This window comes from Macrosteles quadrilineatus, unplaced genomic scaffold (genome assembly GCF_028750875.1).
Source record: "Macrosteles quadrilineatus isolate MER2022 unplaced genomic scaffold, UCM_ALF_1.0 Scaffold_3__2_contigs__length_128488019, whole genome shotgun sequence".
Taxonomy (NCBI): Eukaryota; Metazoa; Arthropoda; class Insecta; order Hemiptera; family Cicadellidae; genus Macrosteles; species Macrosteles quadrilineatus.
The window spans coordinates 68,330,507-68,352,738 of NW_026542596.1; the positions used below are offsets into that span (position 1 = coordinate 68,330,507).

At 36.3% G+C, this 22,232-nt stretch overlaps 1 protein-coding gene across 3 annotated transcripts in view; it reads right to left on the minus strand.

The window, feature by feature from the left end:
• The window catches only part of LOC128988689 (probable ATP-dependent RNA helicase DDX46), a 76,920-nt gene that overhangs the window by 46,987 nt on the left and 7,701 nt on the right, over positions 1-22,232 (minus strand). Inside the window, exons 2-8 of one of the 3 annotated variants that reach the window (XM_054410232.1) lie at positions 20,421-20,564; positions 20,127-20,304; positions 11,837-11,960; positions 7,132-7,256; positions 5,752-5,931; positions 643-828; positions 125-284 (exon numbers count right to left, since the gene is read on the minus strand). In XM_054410232.1, the coding sequence (XP_054266207.1) occupies positions 125-284; positions 643-828; positions 5,752-5,931; positions 7,132-7,256; positions 11,837-11,960; positions 20,127-20,304; positions 20,421-20,564 (1,097 nt within the window). Of the gene's footprint in view, positions 1-124; positions 285-642; positions 829-5,751; positions 5,932-7,131; positions 7,257-11,836; positions 11,961-15,750; positions 15,882-20,126; positions 20,320-20,420; positions 20,565-22,232 lie in introns of those variants that run through there. The other 2 variants (XM_054410231.1, XM_054410233.1) reach the window with 2 other exon arrangements.

A 22,232-nucleotide genomic window follows, 5' to 3' on the forward strand; every position in this document is an offset into this window, starting at 1 on the left:
CAAATTAGGGCATATCTGTATTGTAATTAACATTTACGTACAATTTCTGGGTTTGCCAGTTTCCAGGTCAACAGTACACCCTGAGAAAAAGACATTGAAAGATTATAATCATAGTAAATAATACCTGACATAATTGCAGGGATGGCTTGTGCCTGTATAGGTGTTGGTTTTTCATAGTCTTGCTTTTTCAAAGCTTCCATCATCTTCTTGCTAACACCACACTGAGCCCATGTTTTGATAGGTTTAGGACATCCTTTGCCTTTAACACGAATTCCTTCTAGTTCCTAATGACAACAAACAATCAAAACAATTTAATGTTACTGGTGTTCATATAAATCCCAAACTGATCTATATTGTTTTTTAGACAAATTTAATTGATTATTTTGAACTAACTTAATCTAAGCTTACTTTTTGCTTTTCTATGGCTTTCATCGTCAGTCACTATAGTAAAAAATTAAAAATAATGCTGAAGAGGATAAAGAACTTTGTATCAGTGTCAAGCAATACTAATTGTGAATGATAAATAATTGTTTATCTTGTTATCTATGTAACATTAATTCTGTTGAACAAAGTAAGTACCCTATCACTTTACATAGGCATATAGTTTATTTATAACAGTTAATACATTTAACACAAAATCACCTCTCTGTAAGCTTCCACCTCTTCTGTTGTCATTTTAGTAATTTCAGGCACTTCCAAGTAAAATGACTTTCTGAATGACATGTAATCCATTCCTGCATGGTCCACTTTGGCAAGCTCCTTTTTTTGTTTGTTGGCGAGATTTGAGGCTGTGGTGGTTAAATCCTCCTCCTCTTCTTCAGACAGATACTAGAAAAAAAAATGTGACCATTATAAACTATCAAAGCTAAACCAATCATCAAAGCTTTGAATATTGCTGAGAAATAGCAGAGAAATAATAAACCTCAATACACACATTAACATTCGCTGAACACATGTATTTGCAGTTTAGTTATCTAATTCATGTATTTGCAGTTTAGTTATCTAATTAAAAGTGTGACTTTTCCATTTGCAAGGCTTTTATAACCAAACTAAAAAAAATAACCTTTTTACTGTCTCTTAGTGCTTGAGTTATATAAGTTTCACTGTGTCTTTTTTTAATGATTCAATAAAATATAGATATGGGTAGGATTGACGATTTAGTTTGGGTGTTGGTCGGTGCCTGAGTGCTAACGGAGACTATTTGGGCATACGTCGACGAGTTACGAGGGCTGAGAGAGCCCGATGACGTGGCCGTCGTATGGTGTTGGCTGCTGTTGAGACTGACAGTATGTTGTCCTCCCAGATCCAATCTCCGCTGACGTCCTGTTCCAGATTCTTTAGTTATCTTTGTACATCGGTCGCGTTACACGTGGTACGATACACCCGTCGCGACAAGTGCCCGTTAGTTCTCGTGTGTGAAATCTGTGGATCTAACTTTTATGTGAACAGTGCTTCGTATTTGTGGATTTGATTACACTTCTTAGTGCTTATGGACAACAATACTATTCACTCTTACTTCTCTCCACTGCCCAACAATCGTCACAAGCGTAGCAGAGAAGAGTGTTCCCCGGAATCACCGCCCCCGGCACGGTCCAGACTAGACGAAATGGTGAATGAAAAGGTAGGAGATATATCCCACAGCAAGCTCATGTCAGATATAAGTCATCTATTAGACACAAAATTGGCTAATTTCGCCACTAGGGACGTCTTTTGTGAGATTTCGGACAGGATGATGAAACTAGAGGACGAAAATAAAGCTCTCAGGGAGGAGATCAAGGCCCTAAAGGCAAGTGAAAAATCAATATTCAATAAGCTCGTGGATCTAGAAGGAAGGTCTAGGAGGAATAATTTGATGATTTAGTTTGAGGGGAGACATTTATTTCCTTCCCGATTTTCGTGACAGGAAATGATTTTTTTCCTGAGCATAAAATAGAGTATGTTTTATAAATCTTGAGTGAACATTCTTGCAGGTAGCAATAATGACAAACAAAATCAATTTGCAGTCTTTGTGGAACTGTTATAAAAACCAATAATTTCCTGTTAGCTAAAAAGTTTTACATTTGGTCCAACTAAACTGCGGAACATCAGTCTAATTGTAAAACACCGCTAGCAAACCAAAATAGGTATTAACTGACCATCACTGCATTAAAAAAAAAACTGTGTAGGGTTTTAAGATCTGGTATGGCTACCATTAGAAAAGCAGTATTGGCTTTAGTAATCATAACATAAATTTTATAATGTGTAGCTATTAAATTGTCATTTTGACTAAATCCGCAATCGCGTTGCCATCAACAACTCTTGTGATCACAGTGGACATTGTTAAAAAGTATCGCGGTCTTGGCACCATCTAGAGTCTCGCTGTCACGCCGTTTTTGTTAACATCACTCGCTGTTACAGCACCATCATTAACATGTCACGTGGTCACAGCACCATTGTCAACAAGTCTCTTGTTGTCTGATTCCAGAGACATCATCATCGTTTCCTGGGTTCGCTGAACCATTGTGAACATCTCTCAGAATTGCAGAGACATCATAATTTTCACCTGCTATACCGGCAACGTCTCCCGAAATCTCAGATAAATCGTCATCGTCACACACAACATGGCAAAATCGCAGACAATTAGAACCAATCCCGTCCTGAGAAAATCCTGAATCAAATGTAATCCCATCCTGATCATCGGGAATACATTTTTCCAAAAAATCTCCTTCGGGGCCTTTCCATCCTTAAAAATAATATTATCATTAACTTATATTGGAGATATTGGCAATTAATAATGAAATGTATAATTAAATGTATAAGTTCAACAAGGCCAATATATAGAGGTGTGCGGATAGTGAAATTTCATTTCGGATCGGATTCGGATCGGATAGTTGAGGCTCGGTTTGGATCGGATATTGGGAGGTTCGGATTCGGATATTTTCGGATTCGGATAGTTCGGCGCGGTTAATAATAAGCTGCATATGTATTTTTAACCTACAAAGCAATGTAAAGCTGTGTAAATAAACTTAAATGACGATTTTGAACTATAGAATTTCAAATTAGCCAAGTCCACAGTTTTCTCTCTCTTGAAAATCACAATTCACAACATTTATTTTCAAAAGTTGGTTGCTTGAATTAAGTACACTAGCAGCCAAAATCTTCACAAACACCTTAGCTCATCAGGACTGATGTCAAACGTTTGGGCTTGTTTACTTGAGGTTATGTTTTATCTTGTTTCCTGGTTCTCACAAGCCAAGGAATTCGATCTCAAGTTTATTTTCACATTGTATTTCCTTACGTTTTTGGCACGGATTATTGGCCTTAAGTGGCATTTTGTGGGTTTGCCAAGTGTAGAAAACATCACTAATGCACTAAATTGGCTCTAGCTCACGATTTGATGTTGGGCAATTAGACTTTATAACTGTGTAACCCTGAATTTATAAATTGAATTCTACACATATTCACTGCCAAACATAATTCAGTAGAACCTTGATGAACCGAGAATTACACTAGCCTACATAACTTCATTACCCCAAGTAAAATACCAAGATAATCTTTATAATTGTATTTGAATCGTATAATCTTAGTTTGTTAAAAATGGATTGTATGTTCAACAATAATTGCAGTCCATTATTGTTAAGCAGTATGGTCCCAAATTATTGTTTTTGATTTTGAAACATCACAGTTCATTTGACAAAATTATAATTGAAGCAGCCCAATGTCAAGTCACGCGCGCTTGTGCAATAGTTTGTTTACAAGCTTTCTCCAGACCACGGGGGAGGGGAGGGTCTGATAAGCAGATAAGCCGTCTATTGTTCACCCCAAAAGAAGGTCCGACCTCATTAGTGCCTCGGCTGCACTCAGTGGGGAACCCAATAGCACAAATCAATCTTTTAAATAAATACAAATATTTGGTAATAATTGTTTTATTAATATTCACCTTCAAATTTAAATAAATTTGATGTAAAATTTGACAAAAATCGGCCATTTGGACCGATTATTAATACAGTACCAAATACCAATAAAGTAGTATATTCATTGGTAATTAAATAATAGGTCAAAATTTACCGATTTTCGTCAAGTTTTACCCCCTGCTGTGCGCTATGTCACAAAAACTGATAACGACATGGGTGATTAGTAACCATGGCAACTTGTTGAATGCGTGATAAGGGAAACCCAAGAAATAGAAGAACAAAGAGAAAGAATAACGACGTTGTTATCTTTATACCCTTTTTACAATTTCCTTATTTTTTGTTATCTTTATGTAAGATTTTATGATTTTGTTTTATAGGTTTATAAAATAATTTTTTTTAACTACGGGAATATCAATTTATAATTTATCAACGTGCTTCTCTTCTGAAACAGCAATACCGGATGCATAATAAAGGTCAATGACCTAAAATATCACGATTGTGCAATATTGTATTTTGATGTTGAAATTAAAATCACGACAAAAGTTTGTATATATCCATGGTCCCTATCGTTTAATAATTTAATATGTACACAATAAATGCTAAATAATCGTGGTTAGTTCTGACTTTATTTTTTATTATTCAAAGTTTCTACACAGTAAGACAATCCAAAGTCAAACCGGGCAATGAATACCCAAAAAACAACGTATCTTGTCCTGTGATTGGAATACCACTCGCCGGCCTCGGCCAGTCCTTTTGGTTTAGGGAAGTAGTGAGTAGTGCAAGTCTATATATAGCTTCAAGGTCTTACCCACCCCTTCCCCCTCCGGTCCTACTTGACTCACTACCCGCGTTCCTTTCGAGGTCATTGCCCAACCCCTCCCACCCTTCTATTGTGTTGCCTTTCTATTGTTTCTATTCTGACTTTTTTCGGGAAACATTTTATCTATTGTTTACGTAACATCACAGTTGTAGACTAGATTTTTCTACTTTGAAACTTTCATTTGACCATGGTAGTTCTTTTCTGCTTTATGTCTGTTCGTTCCAGACGAATCTAATCATAAAGCAAAACAGCCGGTAACGACTAAACTAGTTATCGGTATTGCATCATACGGCTTCTTGGCCGTTTGCTGTTAGGTCGTTGGAAACGTATTGCTGTAATTTTGTCCTGGGAAACTAATGGTGGTTATGGAGATTAAGTTTTCTGCCCAAAACGTCAAAATATATTGTCTATCCGAAAAAGTCGGATATATAACGGATAGTGTCGGATATCGAATTTGGGCTCGGTTCGGATACGGATATCCGAACCGAACCGAATCCGACCCGATTTTTCGGATATCCGCACACCTCTACAAATATATAATAATTTTATTTTATTCACAATAAAATTATATTAAAAAATGATATAAAATATTTTATTATTGTGAATACAATAAAATTATTATATATTGGCCTCGTTGAACTTACCTATAAATTTAATTATACATTTCATTAATATTATCATTACCTAACAGAGTTTTTGGACTATTCCTACCAAACTTAATAAAGGTTTTTTATTTGATGATAATAAACCGACTTTTCTTTATTAAAATAATATGACATCAAATCAATCACTCATATAAACCTATTACAGCTTTTTTAAACAACAAAAATAAACTACAGCTTAAAAATCAATGGTAAAAATATTGAGAATGTTGATTAGGAGTAAGATTAAACACATTATTTATGATTATAAATGACTATACATGAGAATTCTAGCTTAACTTAACTGTAACTCTAAATTCATGCACATTCTTCCACCTGGAATCGTTCTAAATAAAACAAACAGTAAATCTACACTACAGAATTTGTTGGGTTTTACCTCTAGTCCATCTTGATTCTGCTCTATCAGCTCTCCTTTCCTCTTTTCAGTAGCTTTCTTCTTAGCAACCCCAGTGACAATCGTCACTCCTGATCCCGGCTGGGGAGGAGGTAGTCCCTTTTCTGTCCCTGATTTTATACTGTCCATTTTGTTTACTTTTCTAACTTCTTCTTGTACTTCCTATAAAAATTCCTATAAAATTATTCCTATAAAAATAAAATGTAAATCCTATAAACAACAGGTTCCTAGTTCAAAAGGGTCGGTCGGGTCTATTAAATAGATCAAATAGTTTGCAAGGACTAATTCCTTGCAAGGTGTGTCGTAATATTCATTATGACACTCAAGGCCTATAATGTGTTTTGCAATTGAGTCTAACTTTTTAAGTATGACCTCACCAAGATTGAGACTAAGCCAGTCACAATTAAGGGGCAACAAGAAGTGAAAATTTTGAAAATATAAGGTGGCAATGTTTGACTTAGGTATTTAAGTATGCAAAAGGAAAAAGTTTAATTGTAGAAAATACTAGTCCCCATACCTGTGCTTCGCAACGGGAAGAGAACACTAAAGATAATATTATGTTCTATAGATCTCATCTATGAAAAGTTGTTAACTCAAAAGTAAATGTCCACACACATGACTATGCCCATTAAGCCTGTCATATATTGGCCATATTAATGGGAAAAAATCTGCTCAATTGGTCAAGTAGTTTTCACGTTTTTGACATACTCTAAACTTTCACATCTATAATATAGTTCCCTCAATCAAAGTCATTGACTTGATCAGTAATCCACTAAAAGTATTAACAGGGTACTCCGTTTCCCAGACATAATCTTTGGGAAAACAAACATATAAACACAATACATTTTTATAAACGTTTTGAAAAAGACATTAAAAAGACATTTCATCCAGAGACAAACGGATGACATATTTTTATACAACTAGGATTATCATTGACCTAGGATACACTGTAATTGAACATGTACCATACTTTTATGAAATCTAAAAAATTGTTTGGCGTGTGTCATGTGTGGTTACGTTTTGGGAGCAGTGAAGCAGATGTAGGCAAAATATCACGTTTAGTTCAACTAAATATAGTTTGAATAAATGAATATGGGAAATTATGATTTAAATAGATTCAACGAGGGTGTGTAATTATCAAAATAATATGAATGACACAAAAAAATGCCAGCAGTTAAAAAAAATTGCCAATTTTTTTAAATTTAGAAACTTTTAAAATCTTGAACTTGCCGATCGAATTTCGAAACCAAAACTTTTCCAAAGTATTAATGGGTTTGAGATTTGATTTTTGTGATTCGGTTTTGACACCACTTATTAGTTACACACAAGAAAATGAGTAGGTTAATCATTTTCCCTGATTACCTGCATGAAGGCATCAAGTGTATCAACTTCCTCTACTTCGTCAGCTTTGCCTTCTGTCTTGGCTTCGTCCTCTTCATCACTGTCATCTTCCAGGTTCCACTTTTTTGATGGAAGTTGCAGGTTTGCTGGAATTTAAAAAAGTGTCAATATTTTTTAAAAATAAATATTGCAGTTAATGCAAATTAGACCGAGAACGTGAATACTATAATGATAATGTCCAAAATGAAATATCAAGCCATTTCATTAAAATTATATAAAAGATCAGTGGCATAGGGACCGTGAGGCAGTCGCTCTAGGGCGGAAGGCTCTGGGGGACGGAACTTATTGGAGAAAATAAAACTGTTGTTGCAAATATCCTACGTGGGTGACAGGGTGAATACAAAATGATTAAATTTGGGTTTCTTTGATCAGGTTTTATTTTTTAAACAAATATTATATTATAAGCAATCTATAAATATCTTTCATCAAATATTTGTAGATGAATCGTAATTACTCGCCCAATAAACTAGAATTGTGGCATGAGTTTCACCACTTACACACATTCCCACGTTTAGTGATCAGTTCTGTTTAGTTAGTGGCTAGTTACATTAGTATCCCAATTAAATACAATGTGAACCATATTACTTATTAAATTACGTTTGAATTAGAAAATACAATCAATAATGTTTTAACTTTCAGACCACACCTGACTTAAACAATTTATAAAACAAAAACACCTGCTCAAACCATTAAATTTTTTTTTATTATAGAAAATATTTATTCTTTGTAACGAGTTATTTTTCCTAGGGGGGTAAATATTTGCTATTTGGGCCGCGCGTCTGTTGAGGTAAGCAAGCGGCGGCGGCGAACCTGGCTGGCGCCCTTTGACCCGGCTTATCAGTTCGGATAAGCTTGGGTATCCTGGGACTACTGGATAGCCGAGAAGGACATTCGAGTCGTGGATCCCGGACAGTGAGGATAGTGTGGTGTCTTGTGGAGACGACTGGGATACGTCGGTGGTGTACGGTGTACGTGGTAGAGAGGAGTGTACGTGACAGTGGTGTCGGAGTACGTTGGTGGTGTGATCGCGCCGAGTATTGGTGTAAGTTGGGTACAGACCCACTATTGGTGAGTGGACGACGTTCCTTACATTTTGGTTTAAGAGTTGATAATATTAATATCTGATTTGATTGCGAGAGTTAGTTAACCGTGCTGGTCAAAGCCTGACGGTAGTTAGGATTTATATTAGTCAGGAATAATATTAAAGTGTATTCCTGACGGTTCTGGGCAGGTGCTGGAGCGCAAATAATATAATTTATTGACTGTAGGAGTTATTATTTTGCGTTGTACCAAGAGTTAGTTATATTACTAATAACTCTGAGGCCCGACAAACCTAGGCTGCACGATTTAGCGTGCGTAGTTAGAAGCACGTGGCCAGTAGGCTAGTAGCTAATATTATTAGCCTATTAACAGAAGCCCAGCTAAGTAACATAAAGTTAGTAGTAGCAGTAGCAGTAGTAGGGTTGTTATTGTTTATTCATTTGATTATTTTAATTTAACCTGAACAGCTTATTTGGTAATCCAACACGTTATCTTGGTAGCTTGGATAGCGGAGTACCGGCTATCAGATAATATATTTATCTAGTGTTTGGAACGTATTTAATATTTATTTATCTGCTACTAAGTAGCTCAATAATTTAATAGTAGTGCAATTGCCATTTAGCTTTGCTTGTTTGGCTTGGTATTTATTGAGACCAGCTACTAGTGGTGTAGTCACTCTACCTATAGTGCACTTGTATTGTTATCTGGTATTATTATTGAGTGAACTGTTTGATTGTTAGCTTGGGCAATAGAGTTGTGTATTGGATTATAGTGGCCTGGTAGACCCCGCCTGGTGATAACTCGCGTTGTGGTTTTATTGGCAAGTCGTCGTGTAACTCACCGTGTTTTAGGCACTCTGGGCTTAACTATTGGATAGTTAGGACGAAGCCCGAGTTGCGTAGTCAGCAACGACCCCCTAGGAGTGTGGAGAATCGGCGTAGGCCTGGTAGTGATTATTGCACGTTTGTTTTGGTGACTTGTTTTTGACTTGTTCACAGTGCCCGTGTATGAGCCAGTCCTATACCGGTTAGACCCGGCTTTTGGCCTAGTGGTTTCCCTGACCTTATCGCAGACCCTGGAACTTTACCCAGCCATTGTAGGCTGAGCTATCCCCGGCAAACCGTTGCGACTGCTGCACTTTTAATATATTTTTTTTCCAGTGCAGAACATCGCGTCGCATCTTTTACTTTTTTTTAGGGATGGACGGGATTGAATTTTTAGTTCGGGACGGGACGGGACGGGATTTTTATTTCCTTCCCAATTTTCGGGACGGGACGGGACGGGATTTTTTTCTGTGCATAAAAAGAAAGTACTGTATTGCAGTTACCAAAAAAGACATACGAAATCAATTTTTACCATTTGTGGCACTGATCTATAAAAACCAAAAAATGGGTAACAATTTACAGGTACCTATAGTAACTTGTGACTCGCGGGTCACGGGGTGATCGTCTGTATGACTCACGGTCACGGCGCGATCGTCGTCATGACTCGCGATAACGGCGCGATCGTCGTCATGACTCGCGATCACGGCGCGATCGTTGGTATGAAACGCGGTCACGGCATGAACGTCGGTATGAAACGCGGTCACGGCATGAACGTCGGTATGACTCGCGATCACGGCTCGATCGTCAGCATTACTCCGCGGTCACGGCGCGATCGTCGTCATGACTCGCGGTCACGGCGCGATCGTCGGTATGACTCGCGGTCACGGCGCGATAGTCGGTATGACTCGCGGTCACGGCGCGATCGTCGGTATGACTCGCGGTCACGGCGCGATCGTCGGTATGACTCGCGGTCACGGCGCGATCGTCGGTATGACTCCGCGGTAACGGCGTGAACGTCGGTAGGACTCCGCGGTCACGGCGCGATCGTCGGTAGGACTCCGCGGTCACGGCGCGATTGTCGTTATGACTCGCCATCACGGCATGATCGTCAGTATGACTCTGCGGTAACGGCGCGATCGTCGGTAGGACTCCGCGGTCACGGCGTGATCGTCGGTATGACTCGCGGTCACGGCGTGATCGTCGGTATGACTCGCGGTCACGGCGTGATCGTCGGTATGACTCGCGGTCACGGCACGATCGTCGGTATGACTCGCGGTCACGGCGTGATCGTCGGTATGACTCGTGGTCACAGCGCGATCGTCGGTAGGACTTCGCGGTCACGGCGCGATCGTCGTTATGACTCCGCGGTCACGGCGTGACTGTCGGTATGACTCCGCGGTCACAGCCCGATCGTCGTTATGACTCGCGGTCACGGTGCGATCGTCGGTCCAATAATCGCGGCCACGACGCGATCGTCGTTATGACTCCGCGGTCACGGCGTAATCGTCGAAATGACTTCGTCTCCTGCGTTCGCGGACCTATCGCTCGCAATAACGGCGTTATCGGCACTCGCGAAGCGGAAAAATCACCGACGATCGGACCAAATCCCGTCCCGAAAAATTCCCGAGTCAAATGTAATCCCGTCCCGATAATCGGGAATATTTTTTTCCCGAAAAATTCCCGAAATTTCGAGACCCGTCCATCCCTACTTTTTTTTATAGTTAGCTTTGTTTAAGCTTTTACAATAATTAAAAATATAACAATTTATTTTTTTTTCAAAACTGGGTTTGAATTAGTGATGGGCGGATCCAAGAAAATGTCGGTACCAGATCCGGATATGGGTTTAAAAAAACTTAATATTTTTACAGAAATCCAATTTAAATCATACTGTTTAAAATTAAATTGGTAATGTTTCAAGGATTATGTGATCAGATATGGAACTAGGTGTACAATGCAGTTGTCTGCTTGCAATATTGAGCGGAGCTAGCATATTAATTCAATACTTTTCTAAAGACAATCCTACATCTGTTCCTCTTAAATGGGATTAAATACTTGCAGTATCCAATGTAAATGGTATATTTGGTTCACTTATGGCTAGGCAGTGTAACAGAATAAGTTGAAGTCTATAAATTTTTTGGCTAGACAGGTGAATGGTGAAAACGAAAACCATATTACAGACTTTTCAAGACTAGTTTTTTCAACAATTAGTGATAAGTTATGTTGAAATTAAAATGTATCGATTCTCAATTCTTGATACCGATACCAATTTTTATAATTTAATTTAACCAAATATTTGAATTCTACACCAACCCCTGTCTTTATGTCATTAAGTATTATTAAAATAATGGGGTGTTTTTTTAAGAAATGAAAAAAATGCAGCAATGAAAAATTCTTACTAGCCATTGGATGATGAAAATCTTCCACGACCAAGTAGACAACATCATTGACTGCCGCGGACACGTAAACGTCATCGTCCGCCATCGCGGCAAAATTAAAAACATTTCCCGCAACCGTGTAGACATCAACGTCGTCTCCCGTGGTCTCAGAAACGTCGTCGTCGGTGTCCACGATCGCGGCAAAATTATAATTACTTCCCGCGGCCATGTAGATATCATCATTGACTCCCATGGCCACGGAAACGTCATCATCGACGTCTATGATGGCCGTGACAAATCATGAAAATTCCAGACTATTTTGAAATTAAATACTAATTCCCGACTTTCCCGTTTTTCGCGACTACTAGACACCCTGTATATACTTAAAACGTACCACTGTTTAACAACCTTTTATAATTCCCTTACCGAGTGAATTTTTCATATCCTTTTTCACTTGCTCCAATTCTTTCTTTTTGCGTTCTGCTCGCCACCTTTCTATCCTTTCTCTTCTCTTTTGCATTTCAAGTTCAAGCCTTTTCTGTTCTTCTTCCTGTTGAAAAAATACCCACATTATATTGAGAGTTAAAATTTTAAAACCATTAATGACCTGAGACATCAATTTATAAAAATGTAAATTCTTTTTAAATATAACCAATTTATTGAAATACAATGGCACCAATAAAATGTTCTCATCAATAAAAGGTAACAAGTTTTTTTTAGAATTAAAAAATCAATTAAAAAATTAATTCCCTTCACCATTCGATGATACCTAGTATAGTCCCAACATTTATAATATTTACTCAAATATTTTAATCGACTAAAGATAAAAAATGGTTCCCTAAAGAAATCATCATTAACATTGGCATAGTAACAAATTTTTTCAAAGCCTTAAAAGAGCTTGCAACAGGACTAATGACACCTAAAGAGTACATTCAAATTATTAACGAAAAGATTTATGCTTGTCACCAATTAAACTAACGTACTACTGTTCTAGGATCTTAATGTAAGTGATCCAGAGAATTCCATAGCGACAACTTCATCCCCAGGAATCCTCTTGATTCTGAAGATGTGTGGCTGTCAGACGTCAACTGCAAGGCAGAACCTAGCAGAGTGGCAGGTTACCTCGGACAATCTCGACTGAGTCTACCTCAAGCTCACCAGCTGAGACAAGGACTTGGAGTGGATCAGCTGAGCTGGATAGAGAAGCGCCATCTTGGAGGACGACTCATCAACTTGTTCTTACTGCGACTGGGACGTCTGTTGAGAAGTTCCCGCTACAAAGTTGTATTGTAGAATCTAGTTGAATAATCTTGACAAGGATCTGTGGAACTGGAATCACTCTTGAAATACATAGAATATGCTTTCATACAAAATATTTGTACACCATTATAATGTTTCAATGTATGATAATTGGAGGAAAAAATTGAAAAAAGGAATCTATCAACACAATTTACAAAGTGGTGTTATTTAAACTCCTTGGTCATAGGATAACAGTTAAACAGGAAGGTTTTAAAAGTAGTTTTTTTATTTAGCTGCAGCAAATTAAAATTAATTTTTTTTAGGGTAAAGAGTAGAGTATTTTCTTAAAAACGGTCCTTCAACTATAGGATATTGAAAATCATCACTTGGACTATACATGTTAAGTAGTTTTTATTTTATTTTTACAATTCATTTTTAATAAGGCTAGACTAGAGTTGAATTAAATGAGTTCATTTTGAAGAGAATAATAGTGAAATTTTACCATTAGCAAAATGAAGGCATTAAATAATATTACGTAAAAGTGTAGAATTTTTGCAGATATGTGACAGACCAGTAAAAAATCTATGAAAATAGCTAAGCATCTTATTTGACATTGGAGGCAGGTAGAGAGAGAATTCTTCCATCAGTTGCAAGTCTCAGCCTCAGAAAGAATGTCCAATGATGTTCAGATTTGATGGAGTGCTGCCATAACACATGCGGTAAATCCACCAGCTACAGTGATGTTGGCAGGTTGAAGTACATCTGTGGATTTATTTCTCAATGCGACTATTGTGAGTGTTCTGATTTAAATTAACTATTTACACTTGAACCAACATTTTATTTACATTCACGGCAAAATCTAAAACTTTTACTCTTGAAATTATTTGTGCACATAAAACACAATTAAATAGTAGTTTAGTGTAAATAAAAGAAAATCAACAAGAAAGTCACTGGTAACAAAAGATTTATTTGAAAAATTGCTACTAACAGTTTAGAAAATCTAAATAATCTTTATTTTAGATAGGAAAGATATAACCCCTACAGGCTAAACAGATTTACAGTGAGCTAATTGGATGAATACATTTTTAATTTTTTCAATATTACTACAACTATAATAAATGCTAAATATGGCTTAGGTTTCCTGAACAATAATAGTCTATGCAGATAACATTGGAGATATTGCAATGTCTTTATTTCTTTTAATAAGATTAAAACAATTGGTTACAGATAATAATGTAATGTAAAGAACAATTCAAATTTGTTAAAATATTGTTTAGACTAAACAATTTTAAGCTAATTGAGTGTGTTTTTGGCCCAAGTATTTCCTGTTTTATAGCCCCTTTGAAGTGACGTATAATAGCTTCTACACTGAGCATGGATTTTTTACTTATGTAAAGAATTAGAGACGGACGGGTCCCGAAATTTCGGTAGTTCTGCGAACGTAAGAGGCAAAATCATTTCAACAATCGCGCTATGACCGTGAGTCATTACGACGATCGCGCCGTGACTGCGAGTCATTTCGACCATTGCGCCTTGACCGTAAGTCATTTCGACGATGCAGTGAGTGATAGTCTGTTTCAATACCTGTAATTTTATAATGAGACTGATGTTTTACAGTAAAATTGCACCAGATATATGAAATTATATAGTCACAACAATTTTTTATACCTGTAAATTTTTATCCATTATTGGTTTTTATAGATCAGTGCCACAAACGGTAAAAATTGATTTTTTTTTCCTTTTTTGGTAACTGCAATAGGTACTCAAGACTTTTAAAACAACCCCTTTTTTGCACAGGAAAAAATCCCGTCCCGTCCTGAAAATTGGGAAAGAAATAAAAATCCTGTCCCGTCCCGAACTAAAAATTCAATCCCGTCCATCCCTATAAAGAATTTACTTGTACTTTTTCAAAAATTGGAGTTTAATACAACTTAAACTTGTATTGGAGTTTGTTGACCAACAGTTGTATCATACATGTTACAGTAGAACTCAAGTTATCCAAATCAATTTGGCAGTAACACATTCACACATTCGGATAATAAAAAATTTGGATAATTGTATATTCACCGAAATTTGAGGTATTTTACTGAGATAAGCCGAGCTTTAACAAATTATGACCACAGAACACGCCTGCGAAGATTTCGCCATCAAAGAATTCAAGCTTTCCCTGCGATTGCGGAGGACAATTATCATTTACCATTACCGCGGGAGATAAAAATTATGTCACAAGATCACAAGGATGTACAGGATTTTGTCGGGATAGTGGAAAATGACGATTAGTTTCCATGACTGCCGGAGACCATTATCATATCCACACAACTGTGGGTATATTTTTACATTTTTCCGCGGTCACAGATGATAATGTTTCTGTCATCTCGGGAGATCAACCAATCAATCAATTATGTCGTTTCCGTTAACACGGGTGACAATGATGATGTATACAAGACCACTGAAGATTGTTCAAGATTTTGCTACGATCGTGAAAATGATGACGACGTTTTTGTGACCGCAGGAGACGATAAAAAAAGAACAGCGAGAGAGTTTTTGGATTTGTTGAATCACGGCTTCTGCCTTTTTTAACAATGATTCCAATAACTTTGAATTTACATTTGTTTAATACTGTATACTTCACTTTGAAATGGCGACCACAGGAAAGTTTAATTCTTTCCATAAGCGATTCGGCTTATCGATTTGGAGTTTGGACAGTCGGAGTTCTACTGTAATTAGATCAGTTAATTTTTGCCATTTCAATCTAGCACAGATGTTAGTTATTCCTCGCGATATTTATGACTACAGACTTTTTTTATTTTATAGGTGTATTGATAATAATATAAATTTGGCCCGTAAACATTTCATACAGTATTCAGTTTGGTGATATTGATTTCATGAATAATAAACAGATTCCCATGCTTGATAACTTAGACAAGCTAGATGTGGCTTCAGGGGGCTCTGAAATAACAAGCTCTAAAAAACTATAATAGGTTACCCCCAAACACCCTACTTAAAAGGCTTAAACTTAAATAACACACATTTGTAAAAACATAATTGAAATTCACAATAACATTATGTTACACTTAAAAAAATAAAACTAGGTTAAGTACCATAATGTTCTGAGAAATCAGGTTTTATTTTTCCAATATTCAAGCTGAGCTTGCAAAACATCCATTTCTGTTTTAAAACGTTTCAGTTCATGCTTTATTTTGAGTTCGTAAAGTTCTTTATCAAGTTTTATCCATTGTCGGAGATGATCTTTAGTTAGTCTCTCCACTTCTTCTGAAACACGATTTCTACTGTGATGCCTAAAACAAGATTATTTAAACATTAATTTACGTTTACACCATTTGTTAAAAATCATATTGTATTAATTTATTAAGGGATTGTTGAGGAATTTGCTACAGTAGAGACCCCCTCTTATCCGGACACCTTTTAACCGGACTACACTCGGCGGAAATGACATCTCTTTAACTGGACAATTTTTATCAGCACATTGGTTTAACCGAACTATGTAGATCGGCAGAAAGTGGGCGGTACTGAAACAACTGTGGACAACAATGGACTGGCCTCGGTCCCGAGGAGTCCGGATAAGAGGGAGTCTACTGTATGTTAAGTAAGGACAAAGATTTTGTTTCAACAAAAACCAACCACCTTATTGCAAACAACACATTACTATTACAAAAGTTATTCTCAGCTTGTTAGGCCAACATTTTTAATATACCTTAATTAAGGTTAGGTTATGATACAACAAGATATCTCTGACAGATTTATTTCAAAAATTCCTTTCTCCAGTTCTAAAACCTCCTAGCATGATCCTTCTTATGTCTATGAATTCATTTTTGAAAACCTATACAAACAAGTTTGGTAGTAATGTCGTAGCGAAATTAATAATTTCGGGACAAAAATAAAAATCCAGGCATAGAATTTTAGTTTTCCACTGTCAAAATTTTGGGTTTTCCAGGATGATTGGGAAATCAATATCAATTGGTCTTTGAACAGCTACGTTGTTAACATAATGTTATAACTTACCAAAGTCATTCAACACAAACGTCAATATAAATTTAACTGTTTATTTTTAAACACACCTGCTTCGGTAAGAATCTCTTGCCCTACTAGATCTGTCAGACCTATGCCTTGATGTATGTTCTCGCAAGTTGTTTCTATGACGAGATATGCTGTCTTTAATGTCTTTTTCTGTGCTTTTTACATTTTCTTCAGGAGTTTTCTCGGTCTCCTCTTTTTTATTATCTTCGGCTTCACCTTCCTTTCCTTCTTTTTCATTTGTAGGAGCCTGTTCATTTTCATCTTCATCACGAGTTTCTGTTGTTCCATCATTAGTAGGGCTGCATATAAAATAAAAACTGAATTACCATGGACTCTTTACTCAAACACACACATTAAAAATACAAAATACAAAAATAAAAATAACATAATTAAGTTCTCTACTTCCAACAATTCACCACACTAATACAGTAGAGTCCCGCAAACTCGGCGTAATGTGGACTGGAAGGGTGCCAAGTTTGTGAAATGACGGGTTATCGGGAACTAGGGTTAAAAATAACAACAATACAATTTTTAAGCTTATTAACTGCCTCTTTTATTTATATTTATTATTTATATTTACAAGTTAGTATTAAGTCATTATAATAAAACAAATCCTTGGTACGAGTAGCTGTGAATGATTAGAGTCCATGTTTAACTCGCACTCAAAAAAATCACATTTTTCTGAGCCAATGTGGAGGTGATGGCTGAGTTATCCAGACTGCCGGGTTATCAAGTGCCGAGTTTGCAGGACTCTACTACATAAAGTAATTTTTCCAAGGTTTTAACCCTACTTTTCTCTATATTGTATATATGCCAATCAGGACACTCTTTCAAAACCAGATTTAAGGAACACCCCTCCAACCAAAATTATCAGAGCAACGCTCTAAATTTGCAGCAAATTTTTTAAACGCCAATCACAACATCAATAGTTGCAAAAATAATTTACAGATCCTACACAATTGTATTAAAGGCCCACTCAGGAACGTTTTAGAGAGCTTTGAAATTTATAGCCACTAAAAACATCCCTTCACGATAAACTTTGACTCAAATATGTAATTTGATAGATGCCCTATAACAAACTAAATTTTAATCAAAATCTTTCAAACCATTTTTGAAAAAATGATTTTTTTTAATTTTATATGTTTTTATGTAAAAATCACAATACAAATATAAAAAAAACACCTACAGATACCATGCATTAGTACCCGTATACCAAATGTCATCAAAATTGGACCTCAGGTGTAGTCTGTAGCTCTGTTCACATCCACACGTACGTGTACAGACAGACAGACACACACACACAAACATCACTTCAAAAACCACTTTTTTGGGTTCAGAGAACCCAAAACTGAAACTCAAAATTTTTTATGAAAACAATACTTTTTTCTTACTATGTATAGGGGGAGAAAGTAATAGTATATTTCGTACCTAAACGATAGAGAGCTGCAAAACCATTTCAGTCCGTGGTATGAACACTATCTTTCACCACACTATATACCCTATTACCACTATTCACCACAATAATAATGCACACTGATAGTCAACACAACTACAACCAAGGTTATGTGAAGAAATAATTTGAGGAATTAGCAAAAATATTAATAAATAGTTGCTAGGCAGCACGGTGACACTAAACAATTCTATTGCAATGCTATGGATACTGATTGTGTATTTAATAATATGCATTCATGTTTTAAGACAGTAAGCGGGCAGCTGATTTTGTGGCCCTAGGGATGTTGTAAAAACCTGCTCAATCCCCAAATGACGATGACAGCTGGCATGGCCAGCAAAATGTAACTTTCAGCTACCAATTAACGTACCTGTAAAACAGCTAAAACATCATCTAGTGTGATGAAAAAATAGTATTATTTATCATGAGGTTAGCTATTATGCTTTAACAGGTCAGCAGGTAACTAAAATGGAAATAACATAGGTAGGCCTACTATTTTTTGTAAATAAGCTGATCAACACTAATTTTACCTGTTATCTCGTGTAGTGTTGGATCTGTGTGAATACTGATCATCTTCATCTGCTTCGTAATCATATTCTTCCTACAATTATGCAAATGGAATGAGAATCAATTTTGGAAAAATTAAAAACTTTGGACTTTTATCTGATAAGCAATTAAGATCATGATACGACATCATAGAACATTTATAAATTAATACAAAGTGAAGCAATGAAGTGGCAACTTCAAAGAATAATGAAAAAATTAAGGGGTAAGACCATTTTGGGTATGTTATTTTTTGGTTATTCAATAGTTGGAGTTTTTAAGGCTATTTCAGTAAAAGGGATCAACATCAGTAGGCCTAGTTTTTTAGGTTATTTTATTAAGGCTAATCTTAAATCTAGATCTGAATACACAGAATCTATATCCTTGTGGTAACGATCGACAGCTGTATTCTGAATTTAATCTCTATCACGGTATCAGATCTGTGTTGTTGTCTGCTCCATTATTTTATTCTCCATTATTATTATTAATGTTATTTCTACAACTCACACCACGGCGAAAATTCTCGTTGCCAAGTTAATTTTGGATGGCTTTGAATGGAAAAGGAAAAAATGTTCTGTGGAAATAATGTTTGTTGTCAATGCTTGTCAAAAATAGTTTTAAAAATGTATTATTTCAGAACAGTTAGCCTATCAATGGAAACTAAACAAATTTCCACTTCCTTACAAGATTCGTTACTACAAATGTAACTAACTTTTAAATTGTATTTTAATGATAATTTTTAGAATCATCCATCTTCTTGCATAAAGCACAAGTCTTAAAAAGTCTCCTTTTTTCTGCAAGAACTTATCTTGGTAGGAAAAAAAACTAACAGCAAGGTATTCTATCAAATTGCTTTGAAACTAAAAATGCTGTGTTGATCGGGTAATAGGCTACTTCAAATCCTTATTGGAACATTTTGTTAATAAAGCACTGAGAATCCTTGTTAGATCAATGGACTTTTTACTCTGTATCAGTTTGGTTTTACAAAACTTCAAAAAACAGTTAAAATTTGACACTAACCTCGATATTTCCATTGTCTTCGACAGCTGGTTCTTCAATAACATCTGTTACGACCCACTCATCTTCATCAACCTGTGGAAAGGAATACTCCCTCAAAACTTTAGACGAATTGAAAGTCTGTCAAACATTAATATCATCTCCTGGAAAACTACAAGGACTAAAACCAACAAAATACATATATTATGCATGAAACTGGTTTACATTTTACATCTTTATACACTTTGTTCATAAACCTTGAACAATTTGATAAAAATTGGTGACAAGCATATTGTTAAAAATACAAGTAAAAAAACTTTCTAATACGTTTTTTCTATTAGGTACGGTAAATTCTTATAGGTTCGCAAGGAAGCACAACAAGTTCAGTTAGCCTATATATAGTCTCTCTTTTAAAATGTAACATTAACATAGCATGTAAATGTACAGTACCTTGTCTAAGTTAGTTGGGTCGAAGGGCTCATCATCTGCTTTAACTTCTTTTTTCTCTTCCTTCTTTGCCTTGTCATTTTTTTCTTTTGACTTGGACCTTGATCTAGAACGAGATCTTGAACGGTGTTTAGACTTTGGTTTACTCTTGCCTCGAGACTCTGAATCCCTTTTATCTTTTCTAAAACAGGTAGGCCTACATTATCATTTTTAAGAGTAAAATGAAAACAACCAAGTTGTAAAGCTTATTTATTTTCTTTCTCAACTAGAAACATATTGAGTAATCTTCCTACTTACTTCCTATCTCTACTCCATGATCTCCTTAATCGCTCTCTATCTCTTGATCTTCTTGATAATCTATCTTTGTCATAATCTCGTGAAGATTTACTGCGTTTATGGTCTGGGGTTACTGATCTGCTCCTTGATCTCTTCCTATGATGTCTAAAACAGAAAAAAATTGTGGGTAACTGAAACCTATAGAATTTTTATTTCTGCTCTATTCTAAGACTTAACTTCTAGGCCTACACTGATAATAGCTACGCTAAAGGTAAAACCGGCAGGGGAGTTGTTCTTTATAAAAGAGAATAGGCCTATAAAATGTAGTTAATAACTGTAGTAATATTTATCAGAAACTTGAGCATATTTCCATCACAGTTCTAAACATAAGAAAACAATTTGGAGTTTGCATTAGAGGCCTCACACAACTGTAGAAACTTCGTTCAATGCTGCATTTTATTGATCTTGCAGTTAAGGTCCATAATGTCATGATGGAAGATCTTGCAGTTGAGGTCAATAATGTCATGATGGAAGATCTTGCAGTTGAGGTCAATAATGTCATGATGGAAGATCTTGCAGTTGAGGTCAATAATGTCATGATGGAAGATCTTGCAGTTGAGGTCAATAATGTCATGATGGAAGATCTTGCAGTTTAGGTCAATAATGTCATGATGGAAGATCTTGCAGTTGAGGTCAATAATGTCATCATGGATTAGAAGTAGGGGTCTCAATCCTTGGGCTTTAATACAACCCACCGAGATTTTGGGATTTGTTGAAGTCGATAAAATGATAGGCTTCATCACACGTTTCTCAAGAGGAATTAACAACTTAATCGCTCTTCGATCACTCTATTGTGTACTCGTCCGTCAACTTCTTGAATACGCCAGCCCTTTCTGGTCCCCTTACACGGCCCTGGCCAAAACCAGACTGGAGTTTCCGCAGCGGCGCTTTATTCGTCTAGTCGGAGTTCGACTTGGCTATGTGTACCTGGAGGTGCATGTTGATGAACTGTCTGAAACGTTGAAACTCCATCCCCTTGCTCTGAGACGTGACGTAGCAGATGTGGTGTATCTCCTGAAACTCCTGAACGGATATGTACAGTGCGCAGACCTCTTGTCAGAAATGTTTTTCAAAGTACCATCAAGTAGCCTACCTGGTCCCGTGGACTTCTGAGTTGCCGCCACCAATCTACCAACTACGACTACTACAGCCCTCTGGCTCGCTTTGTAAGACTGGAAAACCAAGTAGCGTCGGAGTGCGACCTAATCTTCGACAGTCTTCAACGGGTCCGAAAGTGTGCTCTCGAGCTTCTGTCTGGTTGAATCCTACCGAAGTTACAGCATATGTGTCACGTAAAATTTTATAATTTGCATTTTTCCTGCCTTGTATTCTATTTTGCTTGTTGTAGTATTTATTCTGTTGTATAGTTAGTGATATGAAGGTCTCTTGTAATGTCAGTCTGTAACTATTTATTTTGCTTCTTCTTGTATATAATATTTTGTAATGAGTATTTATTCTGTTGTTATAACTAGTATGATATGATGTCTCTTGTAATGATAGTCTGTAACTATTTATTCTGCTTGTTCATGCATGTACGTATTATTTCGTAATGAGTCGGATCATTCAATGCAATCTGAAATCTATCATTTTCTAGTATTTTGTATGTATTGTGCCATGTAATTGCAATTCTTGTATTTATTTTAGTAAACCATCTTGCTTTGATATGTATTGTTTAATGGCATTTGCCATAGGAATAAATAAATCTAATAGATAACGTAAACTCTTACCTTAACAATCCTTATTATGGTTGTCCGATATTAATTTCGAACCCGT